The 25,591-nt window shown below is 36.7% G+C and overlaps 1 protein-coding gene and 1 non-coding gene across 4 annotated transcripts in view; both read left to right on the top strand.

The window, feature by feature from the left end:
• Nucleotides 1–25,591, top strand: part of USP34 (ubiquitin specific peptidase 34) — a 246,758-nt gene that overhangs the window by 82,475 nt on the left and 138,692 nt on the right. For 2 of the 3 annotated variants that reach the window (XM_053666843.1, XM_053666841.1), the window contains exons 9-18: nucleotides 1,091–1,172; nucleotides 1,257–1,349; nucleotides 5,938–6,063; nucleotides 6,243–6,372; nucleotides 6,834–6,869; nucleotides 7,194–7,324; nucleotides 7,789–8,399; nucleotides 14,796–15,010; nucleotides 18,887–19,002; nucleotides 19,088–19,215. In XM_053666843.1, the coding sequence (XP_053522818.1) occupies nucleotides 1,091–1,172; nucleotides 1,257–1,349; nucleotides 5,938–6,063; nucleotides 6,243–6,372; nucleotides 6,834–6,869; nucleotides 7,194–7,324; nucleotides 7,789–8,399; nucleotides 14,796–15,010; nucleotides 18,887–19,002; nucleotides 19,088–19,215 (1,668 nt within the window). The remainder of the gene's footprint in view (nucleotides 1–1,090; nucleotides 1,173–1,256; nucleotides 1,350–5,937; nucleotides 6,064–6,242; nucleotides 6,373–6,833; nucleotides 6,870–7,193; nucleotides 7,325–7,788; nucleotides 8,400–14,795; nucleotides 15,011–18,886; nucleotides 19,003–19,087; nucleotides 19,216–25,591) is intronic. The other variant, XM_053666842.1, reaches the window with a different exon arrangement.
• LOC119062809 (small nucleolar RNA SNORA22) lies at nucleotides 7,476–7,605 on the top strand. The gene has a single exon (XR_005085054.1). It is a non-coding gene; the product is annotated as a small nucleolar RNA SNORA22 (small nucleolar RNA).

Genomic DNA, 25,591 nt, shown 5'->3' with positions numbered 1-25,591 from the left:
TGGTGGCTGTGCCTTTCCCCTTTCTGATACCCCTATAATTCGGATATTGGAGCGTTTAAAGATGTCCTGGAGGTTCCTAAGACTCTCCTCATTTCTTTGAATTCTTGCTTCCTGACTCTTTTCTGTTTGGCCATTATTTGCTTTCTTCTGGTCCACTCCATTGATTTGAGTCCCAGTTTCCTTTTCATCGCTATTGGTTTCCTGTGCAATTCCGTTCATTTCAATTAGTTTCGCCTTCATATGTTTGTCTAATTTGTGGCTATAATCAACCAGTTCTGTGAGGATCCTGATGACCAGTGTTTTAAACTGTGCGTCTGAGAGTTTTGCTATTTCTTCATCGCTTAAGTCTATGGGCTCAGGGATTTTGAGAATTTGCGACATTTTTGGTCTGTTCTGGCTCTTTAAGTGTGAGAAGCGGCGCCTTGGACTCCCAGGTCGCTGGGTTGTGACGCTGTATGTGGGGGCGTGATCAGAATGGGGAAATGGCTGCGCCCTCTACTGCCGCGGGGACGCCCGCCCGGTCGAACCGCCCACTCCCTCGCCTGTCCTCGCACAAATAGGCGACCCCGGTCAACACACAGCACCGCTTCCCCGCTATCTCCTCCGCGGTCGCTCGCCTGGTCACTCGCTCGGTCGCTCACTAGGTCTAACCCTGCGCCTAGATTCCGCTTCTGGATTCCGCCCCTGAGCCCTTCTGACCGAGTCCTCCCGTGCAATCCCGCTCCACCAGCCACTGGTTTCACCCCTTACCGGTCAGGCTGCAGAATTTGTTAACGGACTTCCGAAAAGTTCAATTTTCCGTGTTCTGGCTGTGTTTTGTGTTGCTAATATTTAGTTGTCCCTAAACTTGGTTGTGTGAGAAGGCACGGCACATCCACCTATACCTTCATCTTGGCGGAAGTCCAGTATTACCATTTCTTATATTTTGTTATTCTTTGTGTAATACTCTAAGTAGTTAATTGTGTATAGTGACTGCTTTTAATTTGTATGTGAACACATTTAGTTTTTCAGCTCTGTCTGCCTTTTAAACATGGGAAAGAGTGATACTAATTTTTTAAATGTATTAACTTTTTTTATTATTTGATTTTAGGTCCATTGCAAAAGAACTTGCAGATTGGCTTATAAGCAACAATGTAGTAGAGCATATATTTGGACCAAATTTACATATTGAGGTTTGTGGATGTTTGCGACTTCTCTGTTTTATTAAGACAGAAGACTATTTTAAAAAATTAATTTAATAAGTTTTTCTTTTCCAGATTATCAAACAGTGCCAAGTGATTTTGAATTTTTTGGCAGCTGAAGGGCGATTGAGTACTCAGCATATTGATTGCATTTGGGCTGCAGCACAGGTACTGTTAACAGCTTACATTTATTAAGTGCTTCCTCATTATGTGTTCTAAGTGCATTACTCCCCTATGAGACATGGAAAAAGTTAGGAGTGGAACATAGGAACTGACTTCTGTAGTCCAAGTCTTATTACTATATTACTGGTAAAATGAAAGGAAATGAGCCCTCTTCAGTGTGATTGGTTCAGTTGGTTGGATGTCTCCTTTCAAACTTAAATGTTGCTGGTTCTATTCCCAATCAGGGCACATGCAGAAGGTAGCTGATTGATGTTTCTTTCCCTCTCCTTTCCTTCCCTTCCCCTCTCCTTTTCTTCCTTTCCTCTCTTTCTAAAAGATCAGAAATGAAAACTTATTTTAAAAAAATTAAGGGAAATCAGTTGATTGGGGGTTCTTAATGAAACTATTCGGTTTATTAAGAAACATTTTTCTATTTTTTTCACTTACATACTGAATCCTTTCGGGAATGTTGTATTGGTATATTTCTTTTCTATTGTTTTCTTTTTTAACTTAATTTTTAGATAGGCATATATCCTCATGGTTCAAAATCCAAAAATAAATAAATATAAAAGGATATATTACATGTTTTCCTATTTCTGCCCCTGTCTCCCAGGCATGCGGTTCTTATCCTCTCACGTGCTTCATGGATTTTTGTGTACAAATAGCTAATTGTAAACATTTTTCTTCTCTTGTCGTTGTCTTTTCCACAGATGTCACATATTAAATGGACATGTCTTTTTTCACTTAATTTATCCTGGAGATTATTTTATATCATTATGTCAAACTTCCTTTTTAAAGATGTCATAGTATTTCATTATATGCATGGCACTGTAATTTATGTAACTATCTTTTTCCATAGGTCTTATTTTACTGCAGTCTTTTCTATTATACAAATGATACAATAAGTAGCTTCTAACATAGTCATTTCATCCATGTGTGCAAATTATGTAGGATTAGTCTCTACTTATAAATAGAATCATTAGGTTAACGCATATGTGGAATTTACTTGTGGTAGACAATGGTATGATGGTGGCACATTTCCTTTATTTTATTTTATTATTTTATTTTTAAAGATTTTATTTATTTATCTTTAGAGGGGAAGGGGGGAAGGAGAGAGGAGAGAAATATTGATGTATTGTTGCCTCTCCTGCGTACATCTCCTGCTGGGAACTGGCCTGCAGGGAACCGGCCTGCACCCCAGACATGTGCTCTGACTGGGAATTGAACCGTGATCGTGTGGTTCGCAGGCCCGTGCTCAATCCACTGAGCTACACCAGCCAGGGCCTCTTTATCTTATTTTATTTTTTAAGATATTACATTTTATTTTTTAAGATATTACTTATTTCCTTTTTAGAGAGAGGGGAAGGGAGGAAGAAAAGGAGAGAAACATCAGTGTGTGGTTGCTTCTTGAGCGCCCCCTACTGGGGGCCTGGCTCCCAAGCCAGGCATGTGTCCTGACTGGGAATTGAACCATCAACCCTTGGTTTGCAGGTCAGTGCTCAATCCACTGAGCCACACCAGCCAGGACATCCTTTATTTATTGTCCATACATTGTGTTCTGAAACTTCTTGATATTTGCTAAACTGATGAATAAAAGGTGGTATCTTTGATATTTTAAATTTGCATTTCTTTTATATGAATCAAGTTGAAAATCTTGTGTTTAGATGCCATTTTTGTGTTCTTTTCTGAGACCGTTTATAAGTATTTGTCATTTTCATTACATGAAATTGGCCTTTTGTCTGTTATGGGTTATGACGATATCTACTTTGTTGTCTTTTGCTTTGCTTAAGTTGGCTTTTGCTGATTATTTTCAAGTTTTTGGCTTCAAATTTGTGGTTGGATTTTTTTATGGTCTGTGAATTTTGAACAGTTCATGGAATTTGTGTATAAAATTTAGTATTTAAGTAAACAAAATATCTAAACTGTTATTTTAAACTCTTAAAAGTGAAATATCGACCAGAATACAGTAATTATATTTCAAAATTACACATATGAAGCAAGTCTGTGAGTTTTACAGCTTATTTCTTAATAAATATGTAAAATATTAGATTAATTGCTGTTATAAGTAATAATGTATTATAATAAAAATATACAAAAGATACATTTGCACATTTTTGTAATTGATGTGCTTGATCTTTAAAATGTTTTTACAATAAAATTAAACAATAAAATATTGGTTTTTTAAGTATATTTTATTGATTATGTTATTACACTTGCCCCAGTTTTTTCCCTCTATATTCATTCCCTCTACCATATACTCCCCTATCCTCCAGCATTCCCCCCTAACCCTTTAGTTCCTGCCCATGGGTTGTACATACAAATTCTTTGGCTTCTCTATTTCCTATACTATTCTTACCATGACACTGTATATTTAGTATCTACTATTTATGCTTCTTATTCCCTGTACCTTTTTTTTAAAAAAAGACTTTATTTATTTATCTTTAGAGGGGAAAGAAAGGAGAGAGGGAGAGAAATATCAATGTATGGTTGCCTTTCATGCGTCCCCCACTGGGAACTGGCCTGCAACCCAGGCATGTGCCCTGATTGGGAATCAAACCATGATTGTTTGGTTCGAAGGCCCGCGCTCAATCCAGTGAGCTACACCAGCCTTTCCTGTACCTTTTTACCCCATTCTCCCTTCTCCCCCCTGATGATAATACCCCCTCTGATCTCCATTTCTACGATTCTATTCCTGTTATAATTGTTTGCTTAGATTTTGTTTTTGTTTTTTAGGTTCAGCTGTTGATAAATCTGACATTCTTGTCATTTTACTGTTCATAGTGTTTGATCTTCTTTTTCTTAGATAAGTCACTTTCACATTTCATATATATATATATAGTAAGGGCTTGGTGATGATGAACTCCTTTGACTTGACCTTATCTGGGAAGCACTTTATCTGCCCTTCCATTCTAAATGATAGCTTTGCTGAATAGGATAATCTTGGATATAGGTCCTTACTTTTCATGATTTGGAATACTTCTTTCTAGCCCCTTCTTGCCTGTAAGGTTTATTTTGAGAAATCCGCTAGCAGTCTGATGGGAACTCCTTTGAAGTTACCTGCCTCCTTTTCTCTTGCTGCTTCTAGGATTCTCTTCTTCTCTTTAATCTTGGTAATGTAAGTTTGATGTATCTTGGTGTGTTCCTCTTTGGGTCCAACTTCTTTGGGACTCTCTGGGCTTTCTGGACTTCTTGGAAGTCTTATTTTTTTATTTGCCAGATTAGGGAAGTTCTCCTTCATTACTTTTTCAAGTGAGTTTTCCATTTCTTGCTCTTCCTCTTCTCCTTCTGGCACCCCTATAATTCAGATGTTGGAGCATTTAAAGTTGTCCCAGAGATTCCTAAGCCTCTTCTCATTTTTTTGAATTCTTGTTTCTTCATTCTGTTCTTGCTGAATGTTTATTTCTTCCTTTTGCTCCAAATCATGGATTTGAGTCTCCCAGTTTCCTTCTCTTCACTGTTGGTTCCCTGTATGTATTTTTTTTATTGCACTTTGGGTAGCCTTCATTTCTTCCTTCATTTTGAGAATGTACTCAGTCATTTCTGTGAGCATCCTGATTGCCAGTGTTTTGAACTCTGCATCTGATAGGCTAGTTATCTGTTTGTTGCTTAGTTGCTTTTCTGGAGTTTTGATCTGTTCTTTCATCTGGGCCATGTTTCTTTGCTTCAGTGAAGCTATTGCGTTGTAAGGAGCAGAGCTTTAGGTATTCGGCAGGGTAGGCAACCTACATTGCTGTGTTGTGGTGCTGTAGGTGGGGAAGGGGTCTGAGAGGGAGCAGTGCTGCTTGCCTAGCTCTCGTCTGGCTTTCAGTCACTTCCTACGATACCCACAAGCATAACTCGCCCTTCTGATGCTAATTCCAGGGTGGGTGGTTTTGTGTTTGTTCTAGGATCCTGAGGCTCTCCAGCGTACTCTTCTGTTAGGACAGGAGTTTATTCCAATGCTGCAATTGCCAGAGGTTCTTAAAGCCAGTGATTTTTGAGGCTTTAGTGTCCTATGCTGGAACCCTGGGTTGTGGTTTCTGTCTCTCTCCCCAGTTGTTCCACCCAGTTCATCCACATGGAAATCTGGGACTGCCAGCCGCCGTCTCACCCACCTAGTACTCCAGCCACAGTGTTTCTGGTCATCCTTTCCACCCCAGCTGCCTGTCTCCACCCCTTCTATGGTCTGAATGAATGTTTCTTTCACCCCTTGGCTGTCAGATTTCCATATAGTTGGATTTTCTGGTTGTTATTGGTTGGTTTTTGTTTTTAAGTTTGTTGTCCTTTTTTTGGTTGTGTGAGGAGGCAACGTGTATTTATGTATGCCTCTATCTTGGCTGAATTTTTTTTTTTTTTTTAATGCACACTGATGTGATGACAGCAGTCACGATACACTAACAGAATAGTTTTGAATGAAGTTCAAGACAACTAAGCGCTACTAGAGTCATGTTAGGGAAGAAAACAAATGAACTTTTTGGCTAATTAGTGTAGTAACCACCTGGGCTTTTAAAATAAACACTAAGACTTTAAAAAATACAAACTCTATTATAACTTTTGTTACTAGATTATTTATGTAGGGTAATTTTTTACTATTGTCTCTACCTTTATTTTGTAGCTGAAACATTGTAGTCGGTATATACATGATTTATTTCCTTCACTCATCAAGAATTTGGATCCAGTACCACTTAGACATCTTCTCAATCTAGTTTCAGCTCTTGAGCCAAGTGTTCATACTGAACAGGTAATTTATTCAAAACATAATGATATTTATTTTAGTAATGTGAAAATTTATTTGTGAATCATATAATTTAACCTGTAGTTTATTATGGTTAGCATTTCAATTTGGGAAAGGATATTAAATTTATTACAATGTGGCCTAAAACCTCTAATTTCAACCTTTCTCTTTTTTGTTTTTTAAAGACATTGTACTTGGCATCGATGTTAATTAAAGCATTATGGAATAATGCACTAGCAGCTAAGGCTCAGCTATCTAAACAGAGTTCTTTTGCATCTTTATTAAATACCAATCTTCCCATTGGAAATAAGAAAGGTTAGTAAAGTATAATGTATTTTTTTAAGATATCCAAGGTTTTATAGCTCAAATTTGAAGTAGTTTCTGCTAAGTAGTTCAGTTCAACCTTAATTTCAAAATAAGTTTGAGATGGGCACTATAGTGGTTTTGAAAGTGTAAATAAATTGGGCTTAGTTCATCTTTTTTACTCTCATTTCAGGTGTTTTGTATGTGCTTTTTACATGTATGAAGCTTTTTAGGACTCTCTAAAACTTTATCAACTTTACCCCAATTTTTGTCACCTGGTACTGTATACCACTCTTTTCTTAGGCTTTTCTGTGCAGGCACCCACAACTACTACTGCAGGTGGTGGGGACTTAATTACTGCAGATTTCCCTGCCTGTATCTTGTTGATTATGTAATAAGAACAACTGATATGCTGTCCCAAATAAGCTGAGTCATTTAGAATATTTCCCTCCTGTTTTTTCCTTTTCCTTCAGAGGAAGAAGAGCTGAGAAGAGCAGCTCCATCACCTTGTAAGTTGGGTCTTAGAAGTGCATGGCAAGATGACTTATACTCATGTTGATGATAGTCATTAGTTAATTGATTTTATATATTTACATCAGAGTCATTAAGTTCATTTTGAGCAGAAGATGTAAATCTTTAACTAGTTACCCAGCTCACCCTTTTTGTTTAAACTATTAGTATCTCGACTTAATTGATCCTCCTTGACAAATGTTATATTTCTGGCTACTTAGCATGAAGCTTTGGTAAATCAAAGAATTAAAGAATTGTGTCATTCCAATAGGTCTGTGTTAATATACATTAGAAATAAAACAAAAAAAATCTATTTAATATAGGGTCACCTGCAGCTAGTCCTCAGAGCAGTGATAACAGTGATACCCATCAAAGTGGAGGCAGTGACATTGAAATGGATGAGCAGCTTATTAATAGAACCAAACATGTGCAACAGCGACTTTCAGACACAGAGGTATGAAAAATGTCTGCCCCACCCCCCTCTCCCAACCCAAAGTGATTTTTGGATTTCTGCCATGTGTACCTTTGAACTAGGAATATAAACATGATCTGTGTTTAGGTCTGATCTCTCTTTTAAGAGTCCCTCAATAAAAGGACCTCTTTTATGGCACAGTGAACATCCAAGTGTACTTTACAGTTCCCTTGGATTTGACTCTGTGCTAGAGAAACATCTGTCCTTTTCTTCTGCATTGAAAGAACTATTTATCCTTTCAAATGTATTCAGAAAGCATATTATTAAAAAAAAGACCTCTTTTATTGAGGTCCTTTACTTTGAGTTTTTTTAATTCCATTTTGTATTGTTCAGAGGAATGAGTCAGGACTATGGCAGCCTTTTAAAAAGTATACTGTGTTAATATCAGTTATTTTTTTTCTTATTAGTGTAAATATTTAGTTAAATCTATTTGTTTCTAAATACAGGAATCCATGCAGGGAAGTTCTGATGAAACTGCCAACAGCGGTGAAGATGGAAGCAGTGGTCCTGGTAGCAGCAGTGGGCATAGTGATGGATCTAGCAATGAAGTGAATTCTAGCCATGCAAGCCAATCAGCTGGGAGCCCTGGCAGTGAGGTACACTCAGAAGACATTGCAGATATTGAAGCCCTTAAAGAAGAAGATGAAGATGACGATCATGGTCATAATCCTTCTAAAAGTAGTTGTGGTACAGATCTTCGGAACAGAAAGTTAGAAAGTCAAGCAGGCATTTGCTTAGGGGATTCACAAGGTCCATCAGAAAGAAGTGGGACAAGCAATGGAACAGGAAAAGACCTGGTTTTTAACACTGAGTCACTGCCGTCAGTAGATAATCGAATACGAATGCTAGATGCCTGTTCACACTCTGAAGACCCAGAACATGATATTTCAGGGGAAATGAATGCTGCTCATATAGCACAAGCATCTCAGGAATCATGTATTACACGCACTGGGGACTTTCTTGGGGAAACCATTGGAAATGAATTATTTAATTGTCGGCAGTTCATTGGTCCACAGCATCACCACCATCACCACCACCATCATCACCACCATGATGGGTAAGTCTGCTAAAAATAAAAACGTAAAACTTGTATTTCCTTCAGGGAATAATTTTCTTCAGGGAAGTAATTCTAGCTTGTATTTATTCATTTGTAATTATTATAAATGAATAGATCAGTGCTGTTCAATAGAGCTATAATGTAAACTATAAGCACATACCAAAAATGTAGGAATTTTAATTTTCTGTTGGGTATATTTTAAAAAGCAAAATGAAGCAGGGGAGATTAATTTTAATTTTAAATTTTACTTAAAGCAATAGTATCTACAATATTTTATACTTATAATACATCTCAGTTTAGACAAGGCACCAACAAAATTATTTTTGCCCTGATTGCTGTGGCTCAGTGGATTGGACATCATCTTGCACACCAAAAGGATACGGGTTAGATTCTGGGTCAGGGCACATGGCCTGGGTTTGCAGGAGGTGTGGGAGGCAACTGACAGATGTCCTTCTCTCTCTTCCTCCCTTCCCGTCTCCCTAAAATGAATAAATAAAATCTTAAAAAGTGTTTTTTTCCTTTTAAATTACAGTTGACTTACAACATTATATTAGTTTCAGGTGTAGAACCTTTGATTAGGCGTTTAATAACTTAAGAAGTGATCATCCTGATAAACCCATTTGACACCATATATAGTTATTAAAATATTATTAACTATATTCCCTATGCTGTTACTTTACAGCCCTGTGACTATTCTATAACTACCAATTTGTACTTCTAAATCCCTTTACTGTTTTCACCCATCTCCCCAACCCCTCTCCTGTCTAGCAACCATCAAAATGTTTTCTATATCTATGAGTCCATTTCTTTTCTGTTTATTTTGCTTTTTAGATTCCACATATAAGTGAAATCATTTGGCATTTGTCTTTTCTCTTTCTGACTTAATTCACTTAGCATAATACCTCCTAGATCCATCCATGTTGTTATGGATGGCAAGATTTCTTTTTTTATGACTGAAGCCCAGTGGTACAGCCTCCCTGGTCACCTGAGATGGGCACTCCAGGTGTGCCCCAGTGTGGGCTGCATTCACTTCCCTGTGTAGTTGAGTCTTGATTGCTGTTGGCATGTCACTGGAACGGATTGACCCCCAGGCCATTCAGCTGCAAGGACTGGCTGTGCCTATAGCAAAGGAGCTGCTGTGCAGGGGCTGACCCCATAGAGCAGTACTTGCTTCAGTGGGGCCTTGGTGCTAGCTGAGTCTGCTCCTTGAGTTGTTGCTTGTAGAGGTGGGTGAGTTGTAATCCAGTGTGGTCTGAAACTATCCACTGGGTACACTGGTTCTGAGGCCTCCCAAGAGGTGCAGGGGCAGCCACACCTGTGTCATGGTCAGGCCACCCAGTGTGAGCTACAGAGCAATCTTCAGATAGCTGCTTCCTTGTGCTTGTATGGGATACAGAGGGCCTGATGCTGTTTGAGAAATTTCATGAAAGCTTGAAACATGATCCAAGGGAGGCTGTTTGTATGGAACAGCCACTGGAAATGGCTTGGGGTCCAAAAGTTGCATGGGTCAGGATCTCAGGTGGGTGGAACAGTGTTAGCCTAGTTGATGGAGACTCAGATATGGCATTGGCCTGCTAGCTTTGTGGGTGGAGGGCTCTGCAAAGGAATAACAGCCTCTGCCAACACTTCTGTCTAGGAGAAAGCTGCTCCTCCAGCCTTTGTCCTGAAGCCAGACAATTCAGTTCCTCCCCATTTGTTCCTGGCACCTTTTCAGCAGTTCCCCCAGCAGTGGAGCTCATAGAGAGTCTGAGTGAGTCAGTGTGCAAGCCCTTTAAGAGAAAAGCCCAAGAATCCAGGAGTCCTTTTGTCTCACTCAGCCATAGTCTTTCCTGGTTTTTACAGCCAGAAGTTATGGAGATTTCTCTTGCTGTCACTGGAATCCTGGGCTGGGGGTACTGATTGATTGGGACTGGGATCTTTTTTTTAATGCTTTTGAAGTCCTCACTAAGTTCCTTGAGCATCATTATAACCTGTATTTTGAACTCTGCATCTGATAGATTGCTTATCTCCATTGCATTTGGCTCTTTTTCTGGTTTTGATCTGTACTGTCATTTGGGCCATGTTTTTTGTCTCCTCATTTTGGCATCCTCCCTGTGTTTGTGTCTTTGTATTAGATAGAGCTGCTTTGAGTCCATGTCTTGGTAGCGTGGTCTACTTTAGTAGATGTCCTGTAGGGTCCAATGACACTGCCTTCTCTATCACCCAAGCTGGGTACTCTGGGTGCACTCTTCATGTCTACTGAGTACACCCTACCCTCCTCTTTTAGTTGATCCTTGGATGCTGTTGGCAGATCAACAAGAGGGGGTTACCTAGGCTAGTCAGTTGCAGAGATTGGCTGTGACCACTTACCACCAACCTTCACCCACTGTGAAGGATGAGCTATGCAGGGGCAGGGTGTGGTGCTCTGACATGGTTTGCAGCTGTCCAGTGGTTGTGCTTGCCATGCAGTTTCTGGGTGGTGGAGGTCATGGTCAGCCCCTACCTGTGTTTTGCTCTGGGCCATCCTGCCTCAGCCATAAAGCAGTCTGAGATGGCTGCCAATTGTGCTGGGCTTGGGGATTCCCAGGCAAAGCCAAGCTGTGAATCTAGGGTAGTGGATGCTAGTGCCAGGCCTGGGGCTCACTGAGGCCAGCTGTTGCTTGTTTGAAATGATTTTGGAAGTTGTAAAGCATGAGCCAAGACCAGCCATTCGTATGGAAAAGTAGTTTGGGTGGGCTCATAAGTTGGGTGGGGCAGAGCCTCTGGGGATTTCCCAGGAGGGTCAAACAAAGCCAGGTGGATGGATGGAGACTCAGATATTGCAACAGCTTACCAGCTCTTTGGGTGGGGGGTTTAGAAAAGAGACAATGTTCTCTGCTTGCCTTGATGCTAGACATTTCAGTTTCTCCCTGTATGTGACTAGTGCCTTTCAAGATGCTTACCCAGTGCTGTATCTCAGAAGGATTGAGTATGAGTGAGTCCATGTGTGGGTTCTTAAACGGAACCACTTGGGGCTCTAGAAGTTTCTTCCACCAACTCGATCCCTGCTGGTTTTTGTAACCAGAAGTTATGGGGACTTACCTTCCTGGCACTGGAACCTTGGGCTGGGGTCCAGGTGTGGAGCTGGAATTCCTTGCTACTGAAATACCCCTCCCGAATTTTTATTCACCACACGTGAGTGAGAGAGAGTCCAGCCCATTACACATCTGCACTCCTCATACCAGTCTGGATGGATGTGGTTTTTTAAACTCTGTAGTTGTCAGACTTCTATTCCACTCTATTTCTGATGGTTCTGAGTTATGGTTGTTCTGTTTTTTAGTTGTAATTTTGATGTGGTTGTGGGAGGAGGCAAGCCATGTGTGCCTATACTGCCATCTTGAACAGAAGTCCTCTTGTCCTGATTTTTAATCACTATATGTGGGTGCGAGACCAGCACATTTCCATTTTTCTATCCAAGCCTGAAAGTGGCTTCTTTTTTATATCTTACTATTCAGCAGATTTCTGGTGTTTTGGATATTGGTTATTCTATAATTTAGTTGTCATTTTGATGTGGTTGTGGAAGGTTCGGAGTACTGCATTTACCTACTCTGCCATCTTGACCAGAATCTAGACCAGTCACTTCTTATGTGTACAGTGGCCACATGTAGTTTAGTGGCTATCATTGGATAACACAGATCTGTATCTTCGACTGCTTATAATAATTTCTTATGAGCAGATATAAAACTGCTTGTGGAAATTTCCATGAAAGTGTGATTGTGAAAAGGGAAATTTTACACATATTATAATTTTAGGGTGTTTTAATAAAAGGATGAAGCTTTGCCCTGGTTTGTGTGGCTCAGTGGATTGAGTGCCCCCCAAGAACCAAAAGGTAGGTCACCAGATTAATTCCTAGTCAGGGCACATGCCCTGGTTGCAGGCTAGGTCCCCAATTGGGGTTGTGTGAGAGCTAACCAATTGATGTATCTTAACGCACATCAATGCTCTCTCCCTCTCTTTCTCATTCCCTTCCCCCCTCTCTCAAGAAATAAATACAATCTTTAAAAAAAAAAAAAAAAGGATAAACCCTCCATGTAAAACTTTTTATCTGTGAAATGCACCTATGGTATTTAATAGTAAGTGATTTTCTCATTAGTGTTCTGATATTAGGCAAAGTACTTAATTTTTCTGTTTATCATTTTCTCATCTATAAAATAGAACAATACTGTCAATACTTAGGTCATTTACTTATTGTGAGCATTTCATAGGCTAACGTGATTGGAATATAGGAACTCCATATATGTGGTCTGTCCAGAAAAAGTCCAACTAATGTTAATATAACAAGAACAATTTGCATGACATCATTGTAACCTGACAGCCAAGGAGAATGGACTGGAATGCACTAGCATGAACAGTGATGACTTCACTGTACTAGTCAGTGTGGATAGTAAACACCCATTGAGTGGACATGTATATTGTGTGACCATCACATTCAAAATGAATGAGTGAGTAGAGCAATGAATCTGCATCAAATTTTGCGTTAAACTTGAACATTTCTCCACGGAAACTATTTAGATAATTTAGAAGGCCACAGCTACTGGCAACTGGTGATTGGTAGCTTCAGCACAATGTGCCCACTCATGGAACTTATCTTATGCAAAATCTATTGGCAAAACATCAAATCACCCAGGTTACTTAGACCCCCTATAGCCCAGATTTGGTGTCCTCTGACTTCTGGCTTTTCCCAAAGCTAAAATCACCTTTGAAAGGGAAGAGATTTTAGACCATTGATGAGATTCAGGAAAATCCAAAGGGGCAGCTCCTGGCAGTTGGGAGAACTGTGTCAGGTCCCACGGTGCCTACTTTGAAGGGAACTGAGGCGTCCTTGTCTGTGTACAACTTGTATCTTCTTTAACAGATGCCTCTATTTTTCATGTTGTGTGGCTGGATACTTTCTGGACAGACCTCATGTTGCTGTTTATTATTTACTGTTACTCTAAGTAGTTCTGTTTGAGTTGATGAAATAATGAACATATGTTTTATCAGGATGAGTATTCTTAGATTTGACAATTTGCCAGGCCTTTCAGAATTCAGTATGATTGTTGGGGAGAAATACATGTTCACTGGTACTTGTAATTTCTTTGGTACTTTATTTCCTTTGCCTTTTATTTATCATTAACCCAATATAAGTTTATTTTTCTCAGCCTTGGCACTACTGACATTTTTGGACCAGATAATTTATTGTTTTGTATTCCTAGCAATGTGAGTGCTGCCCTGTGCATTGTGGTACATTTAGTAGCATCCCTAGCCTCTATCCCTGGATGCCAGCATTATATGTCCATTTTTGATAACCAGAAATGGGTCTAGACGTTGCCAGATAAAGTCCCTCCCAGGGGCCAGAGTCACCTGTGATTGGGAATCACTGGTTAGGGTCTGACATTATAGGTATGCATTCTGTATCTATGCACTCCTTTGAGCTTTCATACTGAGGACCAAGGAATTAGTTTCTAAGACTGAAGTGAAAAATAATGGTCACATTGTGAATGTCTTTTAGTCTTCTAAACCAAAACCAACCCATGATCCCAGAAGACGTATCATTTTATTTTTGTTAGCATTTTGCATATTCTTTGCAGATGGTACTACTTGTGAGTCTTAAATCGCTTGTGAACTTTTCCTTATTTTGTTTTTTCATTCTTTTGTCTTTATATCCTTAGAGCATTCTGTATAGTTATGTTTTAGAAGTGATACTTAATAGATGTTTATTGAGTTAAAAGTTCCTCAATTAACAACTTTTAGGTTGCAGCCTTAAATTGAAATATTTTCCTGGTAGCTACCTTATTTGATTCTGTAGTCATATGAGTAAGTGTAAGCAAAATTTAAAGTTCACATTGTGATTTGAGTTTATAGAGTTATTATATAAAAGTGAGTTTCCTGTTCTTATTTGAAATCATTGTCTTTGAAGTTATTTTTGTGAAATGTGTTGATGGGTCAGGTAACATGTGGGTACATTGTAAAATGAATATATAGTTCCAATATTGTGGTCTTTTTTAGTTTTTGTAAAGCTGTTAAAATACTATATTATTAAAAAAACAATAAATAAATAAAATTAAAAAAAAAAAGCCCTGGCTGGTGTAGCTCAGTGGATTGAGCATGGGCCTGTGAACCAAGAGATTCCCCCCGTCAGGGCACATGCCTGGGTTGCAGGCCAGTTCCCAGCAGGGGACACATCAGAGGCAACCATACATTGATGTTTCTCTCCTTCCCTCCTTCCCTTCCCTTCTAAAGATAAATAAATAAAATTTTAAAAATTATTTAAGAAAACAAATGTAGCTTTGTTCTTGAGTGTAACTTGTGCCAAATGTTTTAAGGGATATTTTTGGTATTCACAAACTGTTTTTAAATAATGTAATTAGTAATTTTGTGCTCTTCTCTGTGTTACAGGCATATGGTTGATGATATGCTAAGTGCAGATGATGTCAGTTGCAGTAGCTCCCAGGTCAGTGCAAAATCAGAAAAAAATATGGCTGATTTTGATGGTGAAGAGTCTGGGTGTGAAGAGGAGCTAGTTCAGATTAATTCACATGCAGAGCTAACATCTCATCTCCAACAACATCTTCCTAATTTAGCATCTATTTACCACGAACATCTTAGTCAAGGTAAGGTTCTGTAGTAAAATATATTACTTTCTTTAAAATAGGAATAATTTATATTACACTGTTAAAATGAATCAACAGTTAATGTTATGATACTTAAATATTTTGCCAAATATGTTTTATATGGTAGTTTACTTTTTAAGGGAATAAAATTATTAAGAATATTCCATCAAGAATATAAAGGCTGCAGTCCCATCAAGAGATACTTAGCTGGAGGAAATATTTTAAAATGTATTAAAATGCGGGAGGTGGGGTGGGATGGGAGAAATAGATAAAAAAAATGTACTTGAAAAGTAAATAAAATTTAATATTAAAAAATGTATTAAAATGGTAGGTTAGTATTGTAGAAAATAAATAACTTTATTAGATTTTATATTCATAAATTGTATGATCAAAAAATAGATTACACAGGATCATATATTTTATTTATATAAAATGTCTAGCCTGGGGCTGGTAAGGGTTGGGGAGAAATAAGAGAAAAGGTGCGTGAGTACTTAAGGCCAAGGTGTTTCTTTCACCTGGGATGATAAAAATCTTCAAAAACTGGTTCTAATCACTCTAAATGAGGTAAAAAATATAATAAGACATAACAACTTTAAAAGAATGGAGGCCAGAGGGGGGTTAAATAATAGTAGAAGAAAAAGGAGGAAAGAGAAAAATGAAAGGGAAAAATAGTTTTAGAATTGTAAATTTAAAGGTCTATATCCAGCATTTTGCTTGGTTAGGTACCACCAGCACTTGCAAACTTAAATAAACCTGGTTAAGTAGATTTATTCTAAAAGTCATTGTCAAACTTGGAGATAATAATTTGTGCACCTTGGTGACAACTTAATGATTTATAATGTTAATTGTACATAATTTAGATAAACTTACCTTTAAAAAAATTTTTGCATTATTGTGATTGTGGAGAAGTGAATAGTTTAAGATTGAGGTCATTAGATTTTGACACTATATTATTAAATTTCGACCATTCTTTTTACCTCATTTGCCCTTTATTTAGTACTGTATGTGTTTTTACCACATGAAGTTAGAAGTTGAGTAAAATTATTAAATGTATTAATGCTGTCCAAATCTACCTTGTGTTACAATGTATTTAGTACTATAAAGAAGTCTTTCAAAACGTTAAGATACTCATTTTGGAAGTGAGCAAAAGATTTGAGTAGTCATAAAAGAATATAAAGAAATGGTCAATAAATACATGAAAAGATTCTCAGTATTTCTAGTCATCTAAGAAATGCGAATTTAAACCAGAACACACCTGTTGGAATGGGTAATATTAAGGCAAATGAGCAGCTAGAACACTCATGCATAGTTAGTTTAGGAACTGTTTTTATAAGTTTCTTACAAGGTTAAGTGTGTACCTACCATATAACCTAGCAATTCCTTTTCTAGGTACTTATCCAAAAGAAAGAAAAACATAATCACAAAAATATTTGTACATAAATGTTCATACCTGCTTCATTCATGAGAGCCACAACTGGGATTAACTGGTAGATAAATTATGGTATATTTACATAGTTTAATAGTAGTACTCTTCAATAAAAAGGAAAGAACTGCTGATAGAATGCAGCATGAAAGATAAATATCAAAAAGCATTTTAAGTAAATGAAGTTAGAAGAGTACACACTATATATAATTTATATGCATTCCTATAATACTCAAAAGTAATTTATAATGGTTGAATTCTACACAGTGATTACCTGAGGTTTGGTTTTCAGTTCCAATTGTAAAAGATCACAAGGGAACTTTATGGGGTGATAGAAATGTTTTGTATCTTGTCTTATATTATATATATATATTTTTTTAAAGATTTTTATTTTTTTACTTATCTTTAGAGGGGAAGGGAAGGAAAGAGGGAGAGAAACATCAATGTATGGTTGCCTCTTGTGTGTCCCCTGCTGGGAGCTGGCCTGCAACCCAGGCATGTGCCCTGACTGGGAATCAAACCGTGACTATTAGGGTCGCAGGCCCACACTCAATCCACTGAGCTACACCAGCCAGGGCGTTATCTTACATTATATTTTAATAAAGTTAATTTTTTTTAAGTAAATACAAACAAACAAACAAAAAAACCCCAAAAGTCAAGCCACAGAGTGGGAAAAGTATCTCTAATGAAGGGCTTATATCCAGAATATAAAAGAACTTTTACAACTCATTAGTAAGACAATTTAATTAAAAAGTGGGAATGCTTTATTTCATCAAAGAATGTGCATAAATGGCTAATAAGCAGCTCCACATCACTAATATTAGGAAAATGCAAATAAAAAATACATTGAGATTCTATTTCATACCTATTCGAATGGCTGAAATGAAAGAGTGATCAAAGAATGTTGCGAAGTATGTGGAGGAACAGGGACTTGTACTCTAATACAGTGCTGGTAGCAATGTAAAAGGGCAAAACCATGTTAGAGAAGAGTTTGACAGTTTCTTTCCATTAAACATACATTTACCTTTTGACCCATTAATTCCACTCCTAAGCATTTGTCTAAGAGGAAGGAAAATATATATCCATACAAAGACTTGTTACACAATATTTATGGCAGCATCACTCCTGTTAGCCCTAAACTGGAAACTATCCAAATGTTCATTAAGTGGTGAATATGTAAACAAAATGCACTATTTTCACATATGAAATATTATTCTGTAATTAAAAGGAACACACTACTGATAATGTGGTTCAACGTGGATGAACCTCAATAAACATTTTGCCAAAGTGAACAAAGTTAGACATAAAACTGTACATACTCTATGATTCCATTTACATGAAAGGATTTCTTGAAAAGGCTAATTTATTAAAAGGAAATTTCTAGAAAAGTGGGTAGATAAACAGATCAGAGCTGGGGAATGGAACCAGGGATTAATTGTGATTAGTTATGAGGGAATGTTTTAGGGCAGTGAGAGTGTTCCAAAACTGTTGTGTGGTTATGGTTGCACAATTCTCGTTTTAATGAAATCAATATATGTGTACAATCCAGTAGGGAAATTTCATGGTAAAGCAATTTAAAGACAAAAACAAAGAAGGTTTTTGCCTAATATAACAGACCTAGAGAGAATGTATTTAGCCTGGTAACTGAGAAAGTCTGAATTACTATATTGGAATCTTGAAGTTTTGGGCAAATAATCTCCAATCTAATTTTAAAATTTTTTTAATTTTTATTTATTTTAGTTGTTCAAGTACAGTTTTCTGTCTTTTACTTCCATCCTAGCCCACCCCCTCCAGTGCTTCCCCACCTCCTTCCATTTCCAGCCCCCCTTAGTTTTTGTCCATGTGTCCTTTATAACTGTTCCTGTAAGCCCTTCCCCCTTCCCCCTGAATTTCCTCCCCTCTCCCCTCTGGACACTGTCAGACTATTCTCTATTTCAGTGTATTTGGTTATATTTTGCTTGCTTGTTTGATTTGTTGTTTAGGTTCCTGTTAAAGATGAGATCATATGGTATTTGTCATTCACCGCCTGGCTTATTTCACTCAGCATAATGCTTTCCAGTTCTAATTAAAATCTTTTAAATGTAGAAATATAAGACAACTATGTAGAGTTCAGTTAGAGGATTCTCCCTTGACTATAGAATTATTCCACATAAATTGTCTTCTTTATGCTCAATTTTGGTTTCAGGTGTTTATGTACAGTTCTCTTGGCATGTGAAAAATATGAATCATAATTAAAAATAATGAAGAGACTGAAAAGAAAATTCTTTTCACTTTAGTCTTATCAAAATTTGAACAGTACTATTCTTGCCATACATAAAGCAACTATTGTACTAATCATGCTGTTTTTATTTCCTTATGTGAAAAGACTTTGTTGACTTTATGGGTGCTATAATTCACTTCACAGTTGTAGTCAGCTGTATTCCTTTATAATGTGTTATATTTTGCCCCCTCAGGACCTGCAGTTCATAAACATCAATTCAACAGTAATGCTGTGACAGACATCAATTTGGATAATGTTTGTAAGAAAGGGAACACTTTGTTGTGGGATATAGTCCAAGATGATGATGCAGTAAGTTATTTAATATATCCAAAAGACTGCAAAATTACAGCAAAATGCGATCAGGATAAACTGTAACTTTATGTATTTTTTGTAGGTTAATCTTTCTGAAGGATTAATAAATGAAGCAGAGAAACTTCTCTGTTCCTTAGTATGTTGGTTCACGGATAGACAAATTCGAATGAGATTCATTGAAGGTTGCCTTGAAAATTTAGGAAACAACAGGTAAATAGGAATTAAAAAAATTTTAATGTACTAGTCAAAAGTTAATTTTGTGTATTGACTTGGTGTGGTGAATTCATAGCAGCTAATGTGCCATTATCAACCCATTTTTAGTAATTGTGGTTCTTATTTTAGGTTTAAAGACATCCTTCACAGGGTTCATATTTTATTACCCAATCTTGCTTTTTTCCACCACTTTTTGGTCACTCTTGATTAAATGTCCTCCAAGAGAAACAAAGGAATAGCAAAAGTGGTTACTGTCTTCTTGACTCTGGGAACATGGTGGTGATTACTCTGTGTTCAAATTGTAGTTAAATGTTCTTGAAATGTGTCATATTAAATGTAAAGGAAGGTAAGTGAAGTAAACTTAAGCTGAATGAAACATTTTGATGATGGTGTTGTTCTTTCATTTGGCTATATCATTTGTGATTTCTGTCGTGTATAAAGATTTAGGTTAATAATTTTCTCTGTTGAAATTCTGCCATATATTTATAGTCGTCTTATTGAAGCCCAAATGATTACAAGTTTCTCGATTTTCTTTTTTGGTGGTCGTTGTTTACTTCTGTTCTAGGGTATAATCTCAGGTTTTCTTTGTCTTATACTGCTTTGATAATGTTTCCTTTTCTTGCATAGTGAATTCAGTTATTAATTGAATATGTTATTTATATTAAATAATGTTTTCAGCTTAACTTTCCCCACGACTGGTATAAACGTCCAATTTTAATGAGTATTTAATTGCTTCAACAATTTTTTTTTACCTAATTGAATTAGGAAGTGTATGTGCAATATTTTCTATTGCTCTTTAAGGGGCTATAATTTGGACAATCACAATAGAAAATTGTTTGTGCAGTTATGAGAAGTCACTAATAAACCTCTCAGTGAATCAGTTGCCTCATTTGGCATATAGTGTTTAAAAGGAATGCTTTTAATGGCTGGATGATATTTCATCATGTATATAGGTACCATAGCAGTTAATTTAAAAATACTGTCTTTTAAAAGTCTTTGCAAAACCAGTGAACAGTTTTTTAAGTGGTTTTATAAATTTGATGTTCCTCCTCTATGCATTTACATACCTTGTGACCCAGCAGTTCCACCATTAAGTATGTGCCCCAAGAAACTCCTCCAAATGGTTAGCAAGACACATTCAAGAATGTTCATGGCAGCACTATTTAAAATAAGTAAACATTCTTTGTGCAACCATCCAAATGCTAAAAACTGAATAGGAAGGAAAATCAAATTTTGGACTGTTGAGTGGCGTTAATAATGAATGAACTACAATTGCAGAGAATAGTGGGATGAATCTCACAATCATAATGCCAAGTGAAAGAAGATAGGTTTATCTCTTTACTAGAATTTTATAATGTTTGTAAACAGGAAAACCATTATAGTTAAGAGTTAGGATAGTGGTTACTCTTGGGTTGTTAGTGACTGGAAAGGGGCAGAATGAAAGCGTCTGGTATGCTGGTGATGATTTATTTCTTGATGTTAGTACTGGTTGCACAGGTATGTTTACTTCCTAATACTTTGAAATGTTACTAGGATTTATATATGTTTTTGCATGTGTGTTGTACTTTTTAAAAACCTGTGTGAAAGATGAAACATATAGCCTGTTAGAGTCCTCTTTTCAGAGGTTATATAATGACATGGGCATATACTCATAGGCCAATCTGTTACAAAGATGGCAAGCAGAATGTGAGACTGGAAACTGGTTATTTTCTTCTAGGAATAAGTTAGTTTTTTCTTCTTTAGGCTTTTCTGTTTCCCATTTTTTCCACCAAGAGCATATATTTATCTTATAAGTAAACTTCAAAGGGACAAAAGGAGAAATCTGTATATAAAATGAAAATTGTTAATCTGGATTTTTTATTAAGATTGAATATGTCCACCCCCCCCAAATTACCTGAAAATGAAACATTTTTCATTTGTTTGAGGTGATCACTCCCGTACTTTAGTTGGTTACTTTGTGATATTTTTGAATAGCTAATGAACATAGCTATTGTATTAAAGTTAGTTTTGCCCTTGAACTTTACTCCTGAGAGGGTTGCTCTATCATGCTAGTCTTATTATAAAAGACATCAGTCCCGTGACATTCTTCAGCCAATGACATGTGTAACACATGCTGTGTATACCAGCTAAACATACTGAAGTTATCATTGCAAATCAAAAAATAGGCTCAAACATTTTAATCATCACTAATCTGGGTTTCCTGATAAACCAGTGGTTTTCAATAAGGATGATTTTCCTCCCAGACAGTGTCTGTGTCTGGAGATACTTTTGAATGTTGTGCCAATGAGTAGCATTGGAAGTGCTATTACAGGCTAGGGTTGCTACTAAACATCCCTCCATACAGAGGATAGCTCTCCTGCACAACAATGAATTACATGGCCTAGAATGTCAGTAGTGACATCAGAGTTTAGAAATCCTATTCTAAACACAAGAATTCTTCCGTAGAACCTAGCTCCCTTAGTTTCCCATCACAGTAAGAGAGGAAAGTTGCACAAGTGTGCTAATATGTTTTTTAAAGATTTTATTTATTTATTTTTAGAGAGAGGGGAAGGGAGGGAGAAAGACAGGGAGAGAAACATCACTGTGTGGTTGCCTCTTGCACCCCCCCAACTGGGGACCTGGCCTGCACCCCAGACATAATATGCCCTGACTGGGAATCAAACCAATGACCCTTTGGTTTGCAGGCCGGCCCTCAATCCACTGAACCACACCAGCCAGTGCTAGTATTAATAGGAAAGCTTTTCCTTATGTTAAACAAATAAGGTATTGTAACCTTAATTCATTTACCATTTTCCTGACATTTCACAAAAAATCACAGAGGTCTACTTAATGATATTAATTTTTATGTGCTTACAGAGGTTCTCTGTTTCTTTTTATTTTCTCTATGCTAACCTTTCTCTTTCTAGTTTCTCACTTACCATGGTTTACAAGACCTCTGAACGTTGTTTGTTTTTGCTTTTCTATGGTCAGTTACAACATATTTTAAAGAATGAAGGTAGCCTTTTTTTTTTTTAAACAATAACTTGGACTCATTACCTCTTAGGAAACAGATTTTAAAAAGAAAATTATAGTCTTCCATAAGTTGCTCATAAGTCTGTGATTTATATGTACCCATTGTAAATACATTTTTTAAAATGCCTGCATTGTCTTTTTCTGCTATATGCAACATGCGCCTTGTGCACATTTATCCCTAGGCAGATTGGTTTATAAGGCATATAATATTTTGGCAATGCAGGAAGTTTAAAATTATAGAAACATAGTACAATATGTTTGCAGAATGTTGTCATAACGTGGGAGCATGAGACAGAAAGTAGCTTTCACAATAAAAAGTCTGTTACTTGTCGGCTTAATGTTTGTACCAAGGACGAGTGAGGTAAGATTGCTGTCCAGTGAGTAGGGTTGGGTAACAGTCAAGTCCATTTAGTTTCTGTGTTTACCAGAAAGCAGTCTACATCTGGTACCTTGCACCCCTCAAATTCTGCTTCCCAAGAGTTGAATTGAGACTCCGGGAATCTATACAATGTGCTTTTTGTTGGGGGGTGGGCATTGATTCCCTGTAGGTACTTGAACTCATGCGCTCAATTTTTTTCCTTTGTGTACAAACACTTTCTTGAGTGAAGTGATTGCATGTGTCAGGGATCCTGTATATAAATAAAGGTTCAGATAATTTAAAAATAGATGGTACTTTATACTTTCTTTTTTATGTTTTTTTCCTCCATATGACTATATTATATAAAGGACTTCTTGTTAACTCTTGGTACAAACAGTTCATATGGAAAAAGACATAATATAATAATTAGTAAATAACTAGTAACACAAAAATAAACTCTGTTTTATAACTGTAAACCTACTTTTGCCCACCCTTGTATTATAATTTATGAGGCTGAATAAGTAGCATTTTGAAGAACACATCAGTGTTCTTAAAATATGAAGTCCTGCATTATGAAAAAATTGTTCAAACATGACTTTGTGAAGACCACCGGCAAATGTATTCATTCTACTAAGTCAACATAATTGTCTAGCATAGTGATTTTCAACCTCCTTTTCATCTCATGTCATGGCACATACAAACTAATTACTAAAATTTTGCCACACACCAAATAAATGTATTTTTGCTGATTTGACAAAAATATAGATGTAATTTTGATTCATTCTCATTGGACAGCTATTTGTCTGTTGGCTGTTGTCATTTTTTAATTTGGCAATCTAAAAGAAAAGAGCCTTAGTGCCCCTAACTCATCAGGTATTGCAGGTTTTAAAAATTCTTGAGTCTTATTCCTGTACTGTGGCACATAAGTTGAAAAATCTCTGGCCTAGTAATTAATAAACTTCTGGGAACAACAAAAGTTCTTATACTCGGGCAAACAACTAGGGAAGTTTAGAGTAGTGGAATTTTTCTTAAGTCTAAAATTAGTATCTTGTTACTCTTGGTCATTGACCCTTTTTGACTTAAACATGTTGTTGCCCAGGATTGTAGTTTTGGTATTTTAAAAGTTTAATTCTTGAAAGAGTTTTTGAAATACAAGTTTGAATATAACATTTTTATATTTAGTTTTGTAAGCATTCAGCTATCAAAGCTGAATTTCAGTTAATATTGAAATACTAGTGTGTCGAAGCAAATAAATTATCTTCCTCATTTTGTATGTTATTAATTTTTAGTCTATAATTACATACTTTATATCATTTTTCCTTTTAAATCTATCAGTTTAAATATAATATTGCAGTGTTTGGGGATCACTTTGAATTTGAATTTAGTCATTTATTATAAAGTATCTTTGAATTTATAACACTTAAAATATGTGGCTTCTCTATTGAAATTTTTTTAAGGTAAAAATTCAGAATTTTTCTGATAATCTTAGGAAAGATTTTTTAAATGTTTTATGATCCAGTATTTAATCATTTCTTGATAATTCAGTGAGTCTATAAAAAATTGTAAAAAAAAGTATTCCACCTGGGATCAGAGTAGAGGGAAGATGGGTCTCATTTCCACATTCTTTTCACATTTTTATTTTTGGTTTTTCTTTTTTTTCCCCCCACATTGATGTGTGAGAGAAACATTGACCTGACCAGGGATCAAACCTGTAATCTGGATATGTGCCCTGATCAGGGATCAAACCTGCAGTCTTTGGTGCATAGGACAATACTTCCAACAACTTGAGCCACCTGGCCATAGTTTGACTCTTCTTTTAAATGATCCACACCATTAACCACTCAACCAGTGTCCATTCACCACCTGGCTTCCTATTTTCTAATGTCCTATTATGCTTTCTTCTACATTATATTTTATAAAATGAAAACATGTTTATTGTAGGAGATTTGGAGAGTAGTTTTAAACAATCCAGATTCTTAACATCATTGACTGCAAACAGATAATTTAATAAAATTTGCAGAAAACATGTAATTATGGCCTGCTATAAAATTTGCCATAATTTCTTCTCTTTTTTTTTTAAGACCTACAGAAGTATAGGAGGCTCCTTTAAAAAAAATAAAAATAAAGTCTCACTAGAGGACATGCTTATTGATTTTAGAGAGAGAGGGAGAGAAACATGGATGTGAGAGAGAAACACAATTGGTTGCCTTTAATTGGCACCCCGACTGGGACCGAGCCAGCAACCCAAGTGCATGCAATGACCAGGAATTGAAAGGGTTCTGGTCACGGGATGATAATCCAGCCAACTGAGCCTGACTGGCAAGAGTGCCTTAGTTTCTTCTTAAAGAAAATAATAAATGTATCTCTTTCTAGTATTTATTTCTTTGTATTAGAAAACCATTATTGAAATTACACTAGGCAAACAATTTTCAAATATGCTCTTGTGATTTTAAATGAACTTTTTCTATATTTTTTCTTTTTTTGTGTGATATCTCTTACTGATTTTATGCTTGTAAAGTAAGGTCAGTGACTTCAACAGATGTGCTATGGCACATTGGTGTGCCATAAGCATTTTTCAAACATGAATAAAGTGAGAGGAGTCTTGTAGGTAGATGTTTAGGTACAGAGCATCTCCAAATAGAGGCAGTAGCAGAGGCTCTGGAATGTGCTTGTGTGATTTGAAAGGATTGCAAAAAGAAAAGATTGGAAGGCAATTAAGTTAGACCAAGAGGAAGAATAAGGACATATCACACAAGGATTTGTAGTCCAGTTTAAATACTTTGGATTTAATTCATAAGCAGGAAGTTTTCTCTTTAAATTCTGCTGCTGTATTCAGCCACTGTTTTCCTCTCAGCCCCTTATTCTGATATCCCTGGTACTCTTCTCAAAGAGTAGGAATTTTGAGGGACTTAACTTGTACACTAGACTTGTGGTTAGGGTACCAACTTTGCTCTTTCTAAAATTTCTTTCAGCCCTGGCTGGTGTAGCTCAGTGGATTTAGCG

Source organism: Artibeus jamaicensis, unplaced genomic scaffold (assembly GCF_021234435.1).
Source record: "Artibeus jamaicensis isolate MK-2021 breed Jamaican fruit bat unplaced genomic scaffold, CSHL_Jam_final contig_465, whole genome shotgun sequence".
Lineage (NCBI taxonomy): Eukaryota > Metazoa > Chordata > Mammalia > Chiroptera > Phyllostomidae > Artibeus > Artibeus jamaicensis.
The sequence above is the reverse complement of the archived record's forward strand: the minus strand, read 5'-3'. Positions and strand labels throughout refer to the sequence as shown.